The following is a 17,756-nucleotide window of genomic DNA, read 5'->3' on the forward strand; positions in this document are numbered from 1 at the left end:
TGACTATTATCTCTTCAAACACCTTTAAAAATTGGAATGGAATGTCTGACAAGGAATTCTCCATGTATCCATACTTCTGTATCAACATTTGACAGTTTATAGGATAAATTACTGTATTTACTCCAATACAAGACAGCATGGGGAAAAAAGCCTTATAAAAAAATGCAGCCCTGCCAGATGGTGGATATCTTATGCACAAGATATTTATCTTATATTCATGTACAAGGAAACCTCACTAAATAAATTGTCCTTCATTAAACTGCTGCCAAAATCAGCATGTGCCCAGTAATGGAAACCAACTATGGAGTTGATTAAATGCACCTAGCACTAAGCATGACTATAAAACCCACAGCCCATATTGGGCAAACATACTTTTTTTTTTGCAAAGTTTTCTGTATTCCAGGTCAAATTAGTCAAATCAGTTCCGAATCCTCTTGATTGAGCAACATTCAATCATTCAAATACCATTTGTAGTGCTATAATCAGCAAGTATCTTCCACCCAATATTTTTCAGCCTGGGGCTTCAGATACTCCCAAATCCATTGACGGGCATGGGCGTTTGTACATGACACATCATTTAATCCTTGTTAATTTACTGCAGCTTAAAAATGTTAACCCAGGTTATTTTGGTGTCGCGTTTGTGTTTGAGCAAGACACACTTTTGAGCGACTTAAGTCCCGTGTACAATTCCCTGTAAATTCCAGCAGGGGGAGCCAAATACCAACCTGGCTTGGATCGCGCTCCCCCTGCTCCCACCAAGCAGCGCCTGCATGACAGGACTACAGGTCCCAGCATCTCCTAGCTGTCTGGGCTTGGTACAGTTTCCATGGGGACCCCTGACCAACCCAGGGATCACTTCTGGGTGGGAGCGCGGGAGGGAAAAAAACCCTCAGCTTCTCCAGACACAGCTCGGCCTGGAAAGGTGCAACCTTTTAACAAAAAGGCAGGCAAGGTCCTTTAAGTAGATATATAAAATAAATATAAAATAAAGGATATTTTCTTTGCGATTTCCCAGTTGGTCTAATAAAAGGTATCATTTCAGAACCAAGACTTCTAGATTTTTTTTTTTAATAGATGTAATATCGTTTATTAGAAAAACTGAGTAGTTGGGAAAAAGCTGTTGGCAAACTTTTGGGCGCAGTCACCCTTCTTCAGGCATAGGGAGTCTGCTGTTCTGAGACTCCAAGGAGTGAAAGAAGCTAAAAGTGTGGCAGGATGTCAGTGAAAATGTAAATAGGTAGAATTAGAAAGACAGAAGTTGAAGCAGAGAGGTAAAAGCAGAGAGAGGAGGGGAAGAGAGCAGGAGAAAAGAAAAAAAAAGCTGAAAGGAGACATTACAGTGTTATAATACAAGGTAGAAAAGAGGCTATCTGTGAAAAAGAAAATTGTTGGAGATCAGGAAAACAGGATTGAGAGAAGTTTTCCCAGCATATTATTCCTTAGCTATTATTTCTTTTGAATTGTTTTGTTATGAGTGGGTGGGTGGATAATGTTAACCTAAAGCATACAGTTAAATGGAAATGATTAAAGGAGTTTTAAATATATAGGTGGGCAACTGAATAATGCTGTGTGTTAATAACCGAATAATGCTGTGTGTTCGGACTAGCAAATACCTGGCTTATGTCACAACCTGTTCATGATAAAAGGCTATAAGAAAACCCATACCAAACATGCTAACTGCGGGGAGTTCTCTCTGTTTATTTTAGTTTAGTTACATGCAGTGTTTGTGTGTGTGTGTGTGGGGGGGGGGGGGTTCAGTGTAAGAAGGAGTTATTTGTGAGTGAGATAAGGAGAACAAATATATTACATTAGTGTTTGGCACAAAAGCTATAATATGAGGTCTGCCCTATGTAATGTGCAGGATTCAGCCTGAATAACACTTTTTGGACACGGCTCCGGGAAAAGTTTCCAGGTAAAATTACTTTGACCCTAACACCCAATGATAGATAGATAGATAGATAGATAGAAAAGTCAAAGCTTTCCTACTGGGGCAAAAATCCCTTGTATTTCCCAATGGTTTAAAAATGCAAGGAACAGCTTCTTCCCCACGCTGACTGAATGGGTTAGTTTTGCTTTTAGTGAAAAGTTTTTAAATTTCAAAGAGGGCAATTAGTACCTGATAGCACCTCCTCAGGCCACTGAGCTGAGTCTCTGGAGAGGCTGATGGGTTTTCTCCCTCCTCCTCCCTCCCACCCAGAGACAAGCATTTCTGCTCCTTAGCAAAAAAAGGTTTTATTACACCTGAGTGACTGGTAAGAAGTGCACACACACACGTGTTAAGAAACTCTCCCCTTAGAAGAAACTCTGGCTTGATAGATAAAGGATGCTATGCACCTGGAATCCCCCAGACAAGACAGTGATCCCTGGGTCGGGCAAGGGTCCCCATGGAAACTGTACCAAGCCCAGACTGCTGGGAACTGCAGACCTGTTACGCAGTGGAGGGCAGTGACATGTCGGTGCCCTGCTTTTCTTTCCCCATTCTGTTGCTCCTCAATACCAAACCACAGCCTCCCAGCCCTGCTGCTGCCCCTCACTCCTGACCCGCAGGCTCCAGCCCCAGCAGCCCTGCCAGATGGTGGCTCCATCTCATGCAGGTGGCCCCAGCACAGGCTGGAGGGAAGAGGAGAGGTTTGTGGCACCCGCCCCTCTGCCCTGGGATGGGGCTGCTGCATCTCACCAATTCCAAGTGCCATCTGGTGGACCAAGGGGTGAAATACAAAAAAGCTACAGAGCTATCTGGTGGACAAAGAGGCTCATTACACGTGTACATGTTTACATCATGACACAAATCTATAGACTGGAGTGAGGTAAGTGAACTCGACACAAAATAAAACACATCCAAGCAGTGTGAGTTTAATGTGCTGAAAAGACTTTAAGAGCGGCAGGTAATCCCAATCGTGCAAACACAAATGCAGTTGCATCAGCATAAACGGGAAATCTCGTGTCATTTACAAACACCCCTACATGCTGGCCCAAGCCCGGAGGCTTGGGGTTTGGATGTCTCTAAGTCTCATTTGCCCTTAATAAAGGCCACAGGAGCAAGCTAGGGAGGAGCTCCCCATTTCCATAAAGCAGGTGTGTAGCTGAGATCCTCCCACTGGAAGCTGGCCAGTGGGAAGCTAATAACAAGACTCTCACAGGGCATCCTGTCCACAGTGCATTGGACATGGGTACACCCTCCGCTACACAATGCTATTTAAATCCATCTCAGTTTGAGTAACAGACCAGTGCAGCACCTACCCTTGATCTTAGCTCACGCCACAAGTGCAGCCCACCTGAATAAGATATATGGTAGTGCCCATTGTGCACAGTCCCCCTCAGTGCCGACTCAATTTCAACTCATGGTGAGTATAACAGGGCACCAGTTACTTTAAGAGGAGGAAAGGCTGCTGAGAAAGCTCAAGCACAATCAGGGGAGTCACCTGACCAGCAAGGGGCCAGGCTTAGGATGTACATACGCCCAGGTCTGGAGCTGGGCAGGTAGTCTGGCCCTGAAGGCTGATGTGAGAGGAGCTCCTGTGCAGACTATAGAGACTCCTGATGGACAACAAGAAAGCCTGCAGGTAATACAGCCTTAGGGCTGGGGTTACACTAGCAGTTTAGGATGGGACTAAGGGGAGGTAGAGATCCCAGCAACTGGCAGTTAGCAGGGACTATAGGAGGTCCCAATAAGCCCAGGGCCAGGGTCAGAGGCTTGGTAGTAACAGGGCAGGGCAGAGGAAGAACAGGGAGGCTTGAAAGTAAGGCCAGCGCCCAGAAGCATGACAGAGGAAGGGCTAGAGAGCCCAGGGAGGGACCGAGATGGATGGGGCTAGGGAGCCCAGGGCCCAGAGTGGGACAGAGAGGACAGGGGTAGGAAACCCAGAGCCCAGAGAGAGACTGAGATGGGGCAACAGAGCCCCAGGACCTAGGGAGGGGCTGAGAAAATCAGGTAGATTGGGCCAAGAGTCCACTAGACTGATTGGTATAACTGATTGACTGGTAACATCTGCAAGCATGGGAGTGGCTAGAAGGGGAGATGAGGAGGCCACAAAATTGCCCTTAAAGCTTTGAGCGATTAAAACCTAGCCCATGACTAGCTGAGATCTGGCTCAGGGATTCTTGGAGCAGCCCCCATTTCTAAATACATGTTAACATCAAGGTGTAGCAGGTGAGCAGAATGGGAGGATGCTTAAAAGTTAGTGTGAAACAGGGGCTGAGCAGCCACCAGGGGGCCACCCTTGGGGCCAGGCTTTGTTACATGAGCCACCACATTGACAATGTTTTGACTTCTTCCTCTTCACTCTCACAGCTGAGCTGCACCTTTATTTCCCATTTTCAATTATTCTGGTTTCTTCACCAGACTTAAAAGTCAGGCAATCATCATCAAATGGGGTCTCAAACAGTTGACCGAGAATCCCTCACTTAGCCTGTTGCATATGATTAGTGTGGCCTGGCCCTCCATGAGCTGAAGCCGGACCAGGCTGCCCCGTGCCTCATCTGCACATACATTTTGGGAGGATCCCAGGACTTGTAACAGGAATACCCACTTCCAATCATGAGTGGGGGGCTGACCAGCACATAGATCCTTTGTGGTGGGTATCTGAAGTACACACACATACTAAGCAGTACTTAACAGTGGGGTCATCATAGCTTGAAACACTGTTGACCTTGCTGGGACCCAGCCCAATGACTTATAATGGTTTTGGACTAAAATCATGCATAGTTTCTACTATATATATATATAAGTAGATACAAAAGGGTTCCTTAAATATATGTTTATGGTGTATCTGTGCTAAAACTGGCAGCAGTTTCAGAAAAGGAAAAATGCATTGATTCTGGATGCAAGTAAGTGCAGGTGTATCTTTCAAGGTCAATGTTTTCAAACTTGCCCCTCCCTTCCATCTGCTCAGGGACAACTGGATCTCACAGTAGAGAGCGGGGAAGGGACTGCAGAGGAAGAAGTTGGGGGGAGGCCACAGGGTAAGGGCTTTACCTGCCCCCCAGATTTATTTTCCCTGCTATAGCAGTGGGAAGGGGACAAATTCAAGGTACACCTCCAATAATTAGATTCTATGCCTGGAAAATTATAACAAATCTATAAATTTTACATATATAGAATCTAATTAATGGGGGGTCATTTTATAGTCATTTATGGGGTTGTTTTACATTTGAGTAAATATGGTATGTGTCAATGTGGAAAAGTATTTCTGCTGTAAAATGGAGTATGTATTTGATGAGTGTGCTTTGTTAACATATTCCTTACAGTGTTCTACATGGCAGGAGGAATTTGGACCATTGTTTCTTACAGAATATTGGTCAAAAATAGAATAGCAAGAGGGCACAGTCATGAATAGCAATTGGATCCTGTCACTTTAGCACTTTCTTTAATCTAGTTCAGAATTGGCTCTGGAATTATGTTTTTAGAAGAGAATTAATCCAAAATTATTTGTTAGCATTTTTAAATGGAAGTGATGCTCTGACTAAAACTTTTTCCTTGCTTAAAAACATTTTGCAGAAAAACTGCCTGTCTGCTGCTCTGCTGAGGTGGCAAATATTCAGCATGCTACTTGGTTCCTCTTAGTGACTCTAAAGGAAACTTAAATTAGTTCATACAAGTCCTGGAATCTGAAATCTGTTCCTTTTCTCAAAAGGCATTTCCCTAGCTCAATTTTTTTTGCAGACCCCCACAACAGTCAAAGTGTAATTCGAACCCTGATCACAACCACCACTCTTCAACAACCTCAGATATATAGAGTTATTTTTCTTTTTCTTTCTTTTCCTCCATTTATATTTTCCCTTTCCCTGCCTTTGCTTTCCTGTTCCTTCTCTTAGTGTACCCTTAAGAAGTCTCCTGCACAGGAGTATGTGTACTTCAGTTTTAGAAACTGTGTTAGACGAAGCCTGATCCATTCACAGAAATCCAACACAGTCTATCAGTCATCAGACCTTTTCCAATATGTGCATATTTGACACATGGAAGAAAATGATAAGAGTAACATTTCCTGTAGGAAATTTCTCCCTAGCTCACAACATTATGAATATCAGTAAAAATAAATCAGTGGTTGAAGATTTTCCCTGTAGCTATCCCTAAATCCTTCCACAGTGGTGATATATAAAGGTGCCCCAATCCCCTTGGAAGGTTAGGGGAAGCAGGTTTTTATGAATGACTGATACGCATAATATTTGACGCTTAACATCACAAGATAGGGATTTATTTGCTTATTTGTTTTTTAATATGGCTTATGTCTGTTCAAGACCTGGCCTCTCAGTTTGGTTATATGAGAGTGACTTGTGCCCTAGATTAGTGGTTCTCAAACTTTTTTGTACCAGGACCCATTTGTAAACAATGATGGTCAGTCCTGACCCAGTGCCCTTCATTCCCAACCTACTTCCCCCTGTCCTCAGGCTCCAGCCTCCCAATGTGTGGGGCATAGAGTGGGGGACCAAGCATCCCCACGCAGGCTGGAACTCTGCCAGCCTGCGAGGGGAAAGGCACTGTTTCCCACATTTTTCTCCTTTAAGGGAGAATCCATTTTTAAAGTTTGTAGATCCATTTTTAAAGCTTGTTCACATATAAATTCTAAAGTTTGTTCACCCTTTCACAAATTCTTGTGATCCACTTTTAGATCGCAACCCACATGTTGAGAAACGCTGCCCTAGATGATACATACACAAATGGTACACTAGTAACATGGACAGCGCACAGCACCTAGCAGCTGCATACACCATATTTAATCACTGGGTTTAAGGTTAGTTACCCAAACCTATACATAAAACCTGAAAAATCAGATCAGGTGAGACACCCATGTATTCAAATTTTGGCCTAGAGCTATTATTTCTCTCTTAAAAATCACCTGTTAATACTAAAATATATTACACTGCTTTTAAATGTGTTGTTCTAAATGATGACCAAATTATTCTGTGGTTGACAGCCTGCTGGGATACCAGATGCTATAGTAGTGTCATATTGAATGAAATAGTTTGAATGTTTGTAAAGGTTGCCCATTAGCCAGTTTCAGGAAGAAGATAGGATTTATCTCCTTATCTAGCTCATTGTTTTGAGGCTACGTGTAAAATGTCCTGACTTCATTTAAAGCCTTAATTTAAATTGTATCTTTAGAAGTCTTTTACAAAGAAAGCAAATATCCTGAATTCCGAGACATCAAAGCCTAGGGCCTTTTAACCAAATTGCTAAGAAAAGGTTATTTACAGTGATATGGAAGAAGTCTCCCCAAAATGCTCAACAAAGGTAATTTCTGTTGAGTAAGATCCGAGCCCAAAATTGGGAGTTATGATGAGTAGGAGGAGCCCACTGACGGCAGCTCACTCAATAAAAACCTGTAACTTACTGTCCCAATTTGGAGGTGACTTCACTTGCAGAACAACGAAGGAAGAATCGCAAGTGTAAGCTCGGATTAGATTGATCACCTAATCCAACCTCTCCGTGAACACAAATCTCTTAGTTCACGCTGAAGCCACGGAGCACCTGAAAGGGACTGAAGGAAGGGGACGTAGTCCTATCACTGCTGAGCCCAGCTCATTGAATCGCATTGCTGAGGCCAGCCTATTGAACCGTACTACTGAGGCCAACCCATTAAATCATACTACTGAGGAATGAAACTATATTTTGGTATTTGGCTTCTCGGAATTCTAGGATTGTAAGTATATTATGAAAAATAATAGTATTGATTCAAATTTAACTTTTAGTTGTAATTATAGTTGTTTTTGTAACACTAATTCTTATAGCATTGTTTGGGAAGGAAGTGCATTCAGAGCATTGTTTCTGATATATGTAATTATTGTGTTTTTAATGTTTGTGGTGTTTCTTAAAGCTAAGCAGTGTTATATACGTAGCAAAGAGTTTTAAAATAAAATTGTGTTGTATAAATTAAGTGTGTAATCATTGTGAAATCGTGCAATCAGCTAACTACTCCCCCAGCCAGTGCATCAAAACAAATCAGTAAATTGTGTGGGATTTTCTCTATTCCATAACCCACTAGAGACAAGTAGCATCTTGAAATATCTGGCATGGATGCCTATATATTGTGCAATGCTTCTTTGTCCTTGCCAATATCCCAGTTCATGTTCATTAGGTGTGATGTAGCAGGGATAAGAATGTAAGCCATGTAATCAAATTGTGTAGCTTTTCAAGAGGGATTACAGTCTCTGTTACAACCTTTCCTAGAAGGAAGCCATTTCCTAATCCAGTGGTACTTAATCTATTTAGGCTCAAGACACCCCTCCTTAGATATGAAGCGCCCCTTGTTAGATTTGTGGCACTCCTCAGAAAATGCCATCTCTTAGTTTTCACTCATTTTTGATAATGGAAAAAGAATAGAGCATTTCTTCTGTTGTAAAGAACTCAGAAAGACTATAACAGGACAGAATGTTTTTAACACTACTCCTATTTGAAATCTCTGGGTTTATCTTGTGAATCATCCTTGCACACGTAACAGTGCTAACATTGCATGGTACCCCATGGCACCCTTGAAAGGATCTCAAGGCACCCAAGTGTGTTGCAACACCCTGGTTGAGAATCACTTTCCTAGTCTAAGGGCAGAAGCTTTAATAAATAGTCCTACCAATATGAACAGCAATAAAAGAAGACTATTTACTATCTCAATGACTCAGTATACACTTTGTAAATGAACCACTCAGTTCAACAAAAACAAATTCTCTCTTCTCAGTCCCGTAGGCTAGAAACTTGCTGGTTTAATTACTTCTATGATAAATGGTGCTGGAAAAAGAAAACTCTCATCTACAAAATAGGAAATGCAGATGGGGTAGAATATGGCTCCAGACCCTAATACACTGAAAAACACTCCATTATCATCACTTGCCTACACCTATCCTCTTTTAATATGCAGCATGGGTGTCTTTTAAATAATCTGGGACTCCCCAGTCACATGAAGCAGTGCTTCTCTTCCCTGAAAGACAAATCTCCCAGCCCAGCGGTTTGTAGGCATGTAAGCAGAAGCATTCCCAGCAAATGTTGGCCCTGACCTAGATGGTGATCCTAAGGACAGAGGTTGCACAAAATTCTGCAAGCCGACATGATCCTATAGTTTGACTATCACTCAAAGGTACTTTAAAAGACAAGAATCTACCAGGCTCCAGAACAGCATCTGGAATCTATATTGGTTGGTATCAAAACATTTGATACAGCCAGGGCACATCTATACATGCCCCCCACGACACAGGTGTTACTGCACCGTCATATAGTACTTGCTTTAGGAAGCGGCACATGGTTATTTTTAGCAGCTACATCACTGTAGTGACACACTACAGCGAGGTAGCTCATCGCTACAGCGACATAGCATCAGCGTCATGTTTTTTGCCTGCTGATGATATGTCGCCATAACAATGAGCTACATCACTGCAGCATGCGTCTATGGCAATGTAGCGTCACATGGAGACGTGCCCCTTATAGTTTTTTAATCTAGTTCTCTACCTTTAGCGGGAACATCAGGACTAGGTTTTTGAAAAGCTTGCTTCCTTAACACATGTTCCCACATCCTGAGATTAAGTCTTTCTTCCCATCAAAAGCTGAGCTGGACTGGGCTAGGCTAGACCCAGGTACAGCTGTTCCCTAGCCCAGAAGCAATCAAGCCAGCTTTATTTTTTAGCTTCCATTACTCACTTTCATCCTTTCTTTACAAGTTCTAACAGCTCCCTCTGCTGGGCCTTTTGAAGCTAGATGATATGAGGAAATCTGAATATGTTTAATCCCAATTTTGCTTAGAAAATATTTAAACTTTTTGCCTGTAAAACCTGTTCCACTGTTGCTGTCACATATTACCAACCCTCTCCATGTGAGAAAGGCCTGCCTGAGCCTTTTTACAGAGAGCGGCAGAGGTATTACTAAGGTCATCATATGCCCTTCTAGCTACTTTGAATGTGTATTCCCTAGAATGACAACTATTTTTCCAGTGAATATTTGACACCTATACCATCCTTTTACTGCTTTTTTTCAAATCCTTGTACACATTTGGTCAACTGTGCTCATCTTGCAGTCAAAGACTGTGTGCAACTCTCTCAGACTTGATCCTGCCACTGTGGATGAATAACAGCTCTTCTGTCAAAAACCTACATCCATTTTCCTGGCTCTAAATGGACATAACTCTTCCCATTTACAATGTTTTGATCTTCCCTGCACAATACGGATCTGCACAGGTTTTTAGACTTCTAAAAGCTCTGTATTGTCTCTTTTCCAACAACAAGGAGCTATTCTTCTTTAGAGGTTATGCAAAGACTGCAGCAGAGCTGACACATTTGAAAGAAACCCATGGTATTAATTTAATAAGAGGAAAAGATTTTTGGACTCTTTTTTTTGTATTAGCATAACTGTTCATGAATGTTTACAATACTTTTATGACAGTCTTCAGTCCCCCTCAGAGGACTGAGAGGACAGTCCTCAGATCAGCAGTCTCATTTGTTGTTGTCTAGATTACAAAATTTTTGAAACACCTCTGCACCACACACATCACCAGCAAGTCCTCTATCCATGGACTAGGATAACTGTCTGAACATGGACACTCACCGTGGCTTGATAATGTCTGCAAATACAGGTGATGTCAGTTGGTTTAATCACAGAGTTAAACTCATAGCTTTTCTCTGCACAGGAAAGGGATGTGCCTTAAGAGGTAATTTGCTTGCATTTGGTCCTGGTGACTCACTGATCTCTCTCTACCGGCTCCAGGTCATCAGTGTCTACACCTTCAGTTTCCCTTAGCTATCATGCTAATCCTGTGAGGGTAGCTAGCAGTGACCTGACTCATCCAGTGCACTCTGGCTCCAAAGGCAAATCCTGCAAAGTAACTTCCAAAGTCAAACATTGATGGCAACTACCCTGAAGCAGGCTTACAGTGCTGTTTCAGATAGATCATGACCATTGGACTCAACCACAAAGACTAGGCAAACACTTGGCAAATACTGGATGACAGAAACTAGGAATTATGCAATAAACTTAAAGGGAGAGACAACACATGTAGCAAAATGGAACAAAAAGGGATGGTCCTGCCTCAGGCAGGGGATTGGACTAGATGACCTCTGGAGGTCCTTTCCAGCCCTACATAATTATCTATGAGTCTATGATTCTATTAAAAAAGGATTTTATACCAGGATGGAGCATGTGTGGAGATGAAGTTCTGGTATAAATTGAAAATATGTGAGTGGGAAATCACTGGCATATATGAAATGAACCTAAGATTATTATCAGCGAGAAGATAATATAGTGGATCCTGGGATGGAGCTGTATTGTTCTGAAAGCTAAGGCAAGTCAGAATTTTGGCACTCAATGTGCAATTTCTTTGTATGCTGAAAGTGAGATTCGGTATCAAATCCAGTGCACTCACAATAGCATATATTTGAACCTGTTACAGTAATTATATAGACTCCAAATAGGTTTTTGATAGCATTTAACAGAAAGGGATATGGCAAGTTCTGAGAATGCCTGGCAAACCTGAGAAACCGATAACGCTGACAGGAAACATCTTCAGCATGTGGATGGGCAGAGTGAGAGTAGACAAAAAGCTGGTGGAATGGTTCACAATGACTGTCAGAGTAAGACAAGGATGCTATCACCAGATCTGTCTAATTTAGTACTGCAAGCAGTAATGGCTTCAGCACTGAGAGATGAAATGAGATGACTCAAGCTAAGCAGGAAAACAGCAAATTAGCTTAGATTCACAGACAGTATTGACCTCATAGAACTGACTAAGTAGCATCTATAGGAAATAACTGACAAGAGAGGCTGGGAAAGCAGAAAATACAGATTAACAATCAACAATAAGATGTCGAGAAGTGGTTCCTTAGAAGACAAGCATCCAAACAGGAGAATTGTAAAGATGATATAAAACAAAGACTTAGACTTCCCACTACTGCATTCAGGAAAAAAAATATGAAAGATGAGGAAGGCGGAATCCTATTTTACTTTACACATCCAAACAGCAGTTACTCCACATGCAGTATGGATGCATAAGCATACACACAGATACCGTGTGCTCAGTAAGTCATGCTCCGACCAGGCAGGTACACAGCTCTGTATACACATACCTGGGCAACCATAAGTCACAGAACTGTAATCCATGATTAGCAGGTGTAAGACATGGGTGGAGGAGGGCCCTCCCATATTTTAGACCCAAACACTAATGGTTAGGGCACTTGCCTAGGAAGTGGAAAACATAGGTTCTAGGTCCCCCTCACTTTCCTTCCTCTTCTGCCCCCACCAAGGGAATAAAAGGCAAAACATGTGCCCCTGCTCCTCACATCCCTTTGACTTCCCAGCACAATACTCTAATCCCCTGAGCAGCCAAGACAGGGAGCTATGTGGGACCAGGAGGAACAGAGCAAGTTAGAGAGCATATGGCTCAATGAAATGGACTCTATTAGTTCTACGGGGTTCTAGCTTTGGAGCACTGCCTCCAATGAAGCAAAAATTTCCCCATCCATTTTATCCAATTAATATCAAATGCAAGTTTTATGGGCTCAGCTTCAAAAGGAGGGCTGGAGAACGGACTGGATAACACTTGGTGGTTAGGACACTGGATTGGAAAGCTGAAGGGATGCAGGTTCAAACTCCTTCCACGTGACAGGAACCTAAAAACCGGGTATCTCTCTTCTTGGGCAAGTTCTGTAAGTATAAGCTATCGGGCTAAAACTTGGGGGGGCCCTCCTCCTCCTGGTTTTTGCCAGGCTACTATTTTGGGACTGCAAGTAAGGTATGTCTGTATGTTCACATAACTATGTGGCCAGAGGGAAGCCTACTGTGCATGCTCAATTGTTGTGTGGCAACTCATGCATCCAAGCCTCATGTCTGGTAGGATCACATACTGTTAAGTGCTAAGAATGGCAGAGATGTGGCTGTGTAAGTGCCATCAGGGTGTGCCCAGTGAAACAGGATTCTGCCCTTGTAGGCTGAGTGCTATGTTGCTGGATTCAGGGGGCATCTATTCTGTTTACATCCCTGTGCCAGTTTTCTCCTGCTTGTAATCAATTCACCTTAGCCATTAGACATAATGAAGTAGCCAGAAGCAATGCTTTATCTTTCAACAATCTATAGCTATGTGCCTAAATAAGCACTTTCTCTACCTGAGCTGACATAATATCCCTATATGCTTATTAGTTCTTTGGCACCAGCTACTTTACATGCATTCACTGATGCTAATGGGCACTACATGGGGGGAATCCAATTCCTAGTACAGTCAGATCTAGGCCTTTTGAGGGGTCTTAAAAAGAAAATGTAGGTTTGGTTGTTTTAATATACTGGTATGCTGGAGGCATTGCCAAAGGCTCATTCAGGAGCCTGGAAAAAGCAATTTGTTCCATGATCATAGTAGTCTCTTGCGAGCATTTTGCTGAATGGTACTGCCACAAAAGGTCAATATGCCTTCATGACAGACAAAGGAAGGCTGCTGCCATTTAGTACAGCAGTACTTGAACAGATCTTTATGGAAAGCTTGTATGCTGCTAGCTCAGACTGTGCCTGACCATGACTAGTGCTCTTAATTTAAAATGTATTCCTTCAATCTCAGAATGTGCAGAGCAGCACCTTATAACTAAGAGGAAGTCACCTCCAGTTTAGCTCTGTCATATTTTTAAGGAATACAAATATAGACCCAAGCAACAAATAAAAAACAGCTGTGCTGGACACACAAGCCACAATGCCATTTTTAAGCATCTAATGTCAACAGTATCAGCACGCTGCCAGATATGTGCAAAGAGGGAAAACTGATTGGCTTGCTAGGTCAGAAATGAGCTCTTCATTTCAGACAACAAATCACATGGTTGCACAATATAATTCAGCACACGTACCACATGTAATGAAAGAGATGCAAGTGTATCTCTACAATCTTTTGCTCCTCTAGCCATCATCCTATCCCTAGATGTTATACTTACTGAGTTGAGAAGTGGACATCTGATAGTATCACTTGGTCCTCTCTAGTGAGCCAAAAATGTCACATAGCATTTTAACAGATTATGGCTAGAGTACAGTATTTAAAAGCTTGCACAAGGCCCTCTTTTGTGCTTCCCTGCCAGTGAGACTAAAAAAAAGCTCCATTTCTGCCTTGATTTCACCAACACAGTGCATTGGGAGTCTGAGTGGGATGCACCCACAGTTCCTTTTTCTGACCTGACAGTGAAGTCCGGAGAATATTACCTGAGGAAGCAAAAGCATGTTCTTCTGATGACCTAGTATAAAGAGGTTCTTCGCTGGCTAGCAACCAGTAAGTTTTTACTCTTTGCAGGGCTGTGTATATATTTATGCTATTACATTCTTAAAGCATTCTTAAACATTCGAAAAGTATTTCTTCTTTGTTTCCATCTGGGAAAATATGCTTGACCATGTACCCAGAGCAGTTTGCTGAACAGCGTGCCAAGCAATTAAGGGAATACATGAGGCAAATATTTTTTTTTCTCTTTAAAGATAAGGAAGTTACTTACTTACCAGTAGCCATAGTTTTTCAAGATGTGTTGTCCACAAATGCACTCTCACATGTAGGTGAGTTCAGCTCCTAAACCATTTGACTGGAGTAATTTCTCACCCTAGCAGCACCTGTACAAATGCTGTGGTCTCTCCCCCCATTGCTCCCTCTACCTAGGGGATAAAAGGTGGAACAAGTGCCCCTGCTCCGTAATCTCCTCTCAACTTCAGAATCCCCAAAACAGGCCGACTGAGAGACAGGGGAAGAAGGACAGGGTTAAATGTGTGTAAATGTGGACAACATACCTCAATACATTTTCATTTACTGGTCAGTAACTTCCTTTTTTCCTCCATGCACTTATCTACAGCCACATACTCACATATGGGTGATTCCAAAGCAATCCTCATAATATCTTGAGGTGGGACTCAGAGGTCTCCTTAGGCAAAGATTCGCTGAGGAACTGTTTTACCCAATCATATAATGCTTACCAAGAACATGAGCTGAACTTCACCTTGCTGATCTGTAAATATCTGACACAGTGGTCCTGTGGAAGGGGGCAGCAGATGCAGCCTCAGCCTCCGTGGCATGAGCCTGAATTACACCTTTGCCATTTTATAATAGATGCTGATAAAACTGGAAACCCAGTTGGAGAATCTAATCTTTGAGAGGAGATTAAGGACCTTTTGGATTTTCAGCAATGGCCATTAACACATGGGGACCTTCCTAAGAGTTTGGTAATGTGTAGATAATAAGCTAAAGCTTTCTTCACATCCATCATGTGAGAGGTGGCCACACAATTTGAATTTTGTGGCTTTGGAGAAAAGACCGGTAATGGATTTTCTGGTCAATGTGAAACTCGGTTGTTTTGAAGTTCCATGTTGGCTAGGCTTGATGGAGCTACAATTTTGCAGAGTAGTCCCTCTTGCCAAGGAGGTGCAAGCATCTAAGCTCCTTCCTCCTTGGCATTGACCTGGTGTGTCCTGATGACAGGGCTGAGAATACGTAGAGATACTCTGCACCCTTTAGTTGAACTCTGTATTTCTTGTCAACGTATTTGTTTACTGGAAAAGCTGATGTGACAGACTTCCAAATAATGTGGTTTGGCTGTAGAAAAGCTTCATCAATCAGAAATGTTATTTCTGAAGGACCAGATTGGTGTAAAATGTCTCTTGGTGAATACACTACTGTTTCAGTAATTCCTTTTGGGAAAGGTTGAGATCCTGTGCCATTTGCCTGGGAGGTCCAGGAAACCTCTAGGTCTTTCTGCCATAGAAGTGAAAAGACTCAGGGTGCTAGGGCAGGTAGACAGCTCTCTTGTTTTCTCTAATTGGGAGAAAAGGCTTGGGATAAAAGGGCACCCCATGAAATGGGAAGTGGAAGGAGCTGACATATCCTTAGAGGACAAGGGCAATGTGAATTTTAATGACTGTAATTCTGGGTCTGATTTGTGGGTAGATGTGGGCCCCAAAGCTACATGGGCCAAGGGGATATGAGGAACAAATCTGGAATGCACTTAGTGGAGACTAGCACCATGGTGGGAGGTATACTTTTAGCAACTGGACCAGCAGGACCAGGGTAAGATTACCTCTGGTGCTAGAGCAAGTTGTAGAGGGTGTTGTACTGAGGGCAGTTCAGACAGACGTAGTGGCAACGTAGGTGTGGGTGCCACTGAGGACAGGAAGTAACTTGGATATCTGGTACTGAACAATGTGGCAATGTGGAGATGAGCCCAACTATAGTAGAAGATCTATGCTATGCATGTGTTAATGACACGCTTGGTGGTACGGTGCTGGCCACTGCTAAGGACAACGATGCCAGTATAAAAGAGGATCTCTTCCCCCTTTTGGCACTGGAGCCTTCTTGGGGTGCCAGGGGACTTAGATCAATGGTACGCATGGGCCAAGTGTTCTGATACACTCCACCCTACCAGAGGATCATCATGGGTAACTGACCTCCAGCTCTCACTTCCACCAATAAATAGATGATAACATAACTCATACATACTTCTAGCTGCTGTGATCTCCTGCTGCAGTACACTTATATACAGCTGAAGTGTCAGCTGAGGTGCGGAGCCAAGGAAAGCCTGGATCACAGATGCCCTGCTGAATGCAGATCTGTGTGTAAAAAGTTTGCCCTCTGCCTGGCCCACTTCCTTCTCAACTTCTTCTGAATGACCATCTTTAGGCATCTGCCTCTTCTTGGTGATGCTGACATAAGGCTCTTCAACTCTGCCCGCATGAAAGTAAATGTAAAAGACTTCCACACACCTAGAGGTAAATTGACAAAAAGAATATAAGGAAAAAAATCAGGGATCTCCCAACGATCTTATTAAGTCATTCCTACTATTCTAAAGCCTTTACTGCTCTAACCCATTCTTAATGATTGTTAACACAGTATTGTGGACTGGTTTCTGACAACCAATACATCGCCCAACTTTTGTATGTTAAGAGCACTGCAAATTTGACTCAGGATGAGAAGTACTTGATCATTAAACAAAGACCTGTGAGAAGATATTAATAAGTGTGAGGTATGTGTGTATGAGGCCATACTTACGGTTACTCAATAAACCAATAGCTTTCCATGGTCCCAGAATGGAAGAAACATTCTGTGGGTCTCCCCTGAATTCATGCTCCCTTCCATCCTACTAAACTTTAAGGTAGCCTCTTGCCCTTCACTCATTATTTTGACTATACAGAATCCTAGCTTTACATTTAAATCCAGGTTCTTGATCATCAGTGTTATACACATAACATGTGTAACCTGCTAAAATGGGACAAGGCAAAGATGTTGATCTCATGGCATCTTTGCTCTGAAGTGAACTGTCTCATTTTATTGGTGAAAACCTCAGGGAAAAGACAAACCCTTATTAGATATGTGCTCACCAATTCACATTGGCTTCCTGAGGAGTCTTGATGCTATCATAATCAAAGTAGTAAGCAATAACAGGAATAATAATAATTATAATAATCATAATAATAAAGAATCAAAAGCAAGCCAGTGACTGTATAAACAAATACAACTATGTAGACCTACCCTATTTCTTTTCTGTGCATTTGCACAGACTGTTGTTCTGCCCAGAATACAACTACTTATATTAAAATGAAAAAAAAAACAGATGCCTGTGCGAGTCTCATGGGCTCTCACAAAAACTGGACAATGACTCTGGGAGAGTCAAAGTGAAGACTTGTTTTATATTTAGGTATCTCTCAGGATTATGTGTTACAAGCCACGGAGATACATTTATTCTAACCCACGCCCCTTCTTTGGTGATGGTGGGTTTTTTAATTTTGTTACATTTTTAGCATCTCTGAACTGCTTGCTATTCGGCACCCAGTAAAGGTTTCTGGAAGA

The 17,756-nt window shown here is 42.4% G+C and overlaps 1 protein-coding gene across 1 annotated transcript in view; it reads right to left on the reverse strand.

The window, feature by feature from the left end:
• Nucleotides 1-17,376, reverse strand: part of XK (X-linked Kx blood group) — a 21,046-nt gene extending 3,670 nt beyond the window's left edge. Inside the window, 2 exon segments of the mRNA XM_006015673.2 lie at nucleotides 16,410-16,672; nucleotides 17,288-17,376. Of these exon segments, the coding sequence (XP_006015735.1) occupies nucleotides 16,410-16,672; nucleotides 17,288-17,376 (352 nt within the window).
• Nucleotides 17,377-17,756: the final 380 nt, after the last annotated feature.

This window comes from Alligator sinensis, unplaced genomic scaffold (genome assembly GCF_000455745.1).
Source record: "Alligator sinensis unplaced genomic scaffold, ASM45574v1 scaffold243_1, whole genome shotgun sequence".
In the NCBI taxonomy this organism is placed as follows: domain Eukaryota; kingdom Metazoa; phylum Chordata; order Crocodylia; family Alligatoridae; genus Alligator; species Alligator sinensis.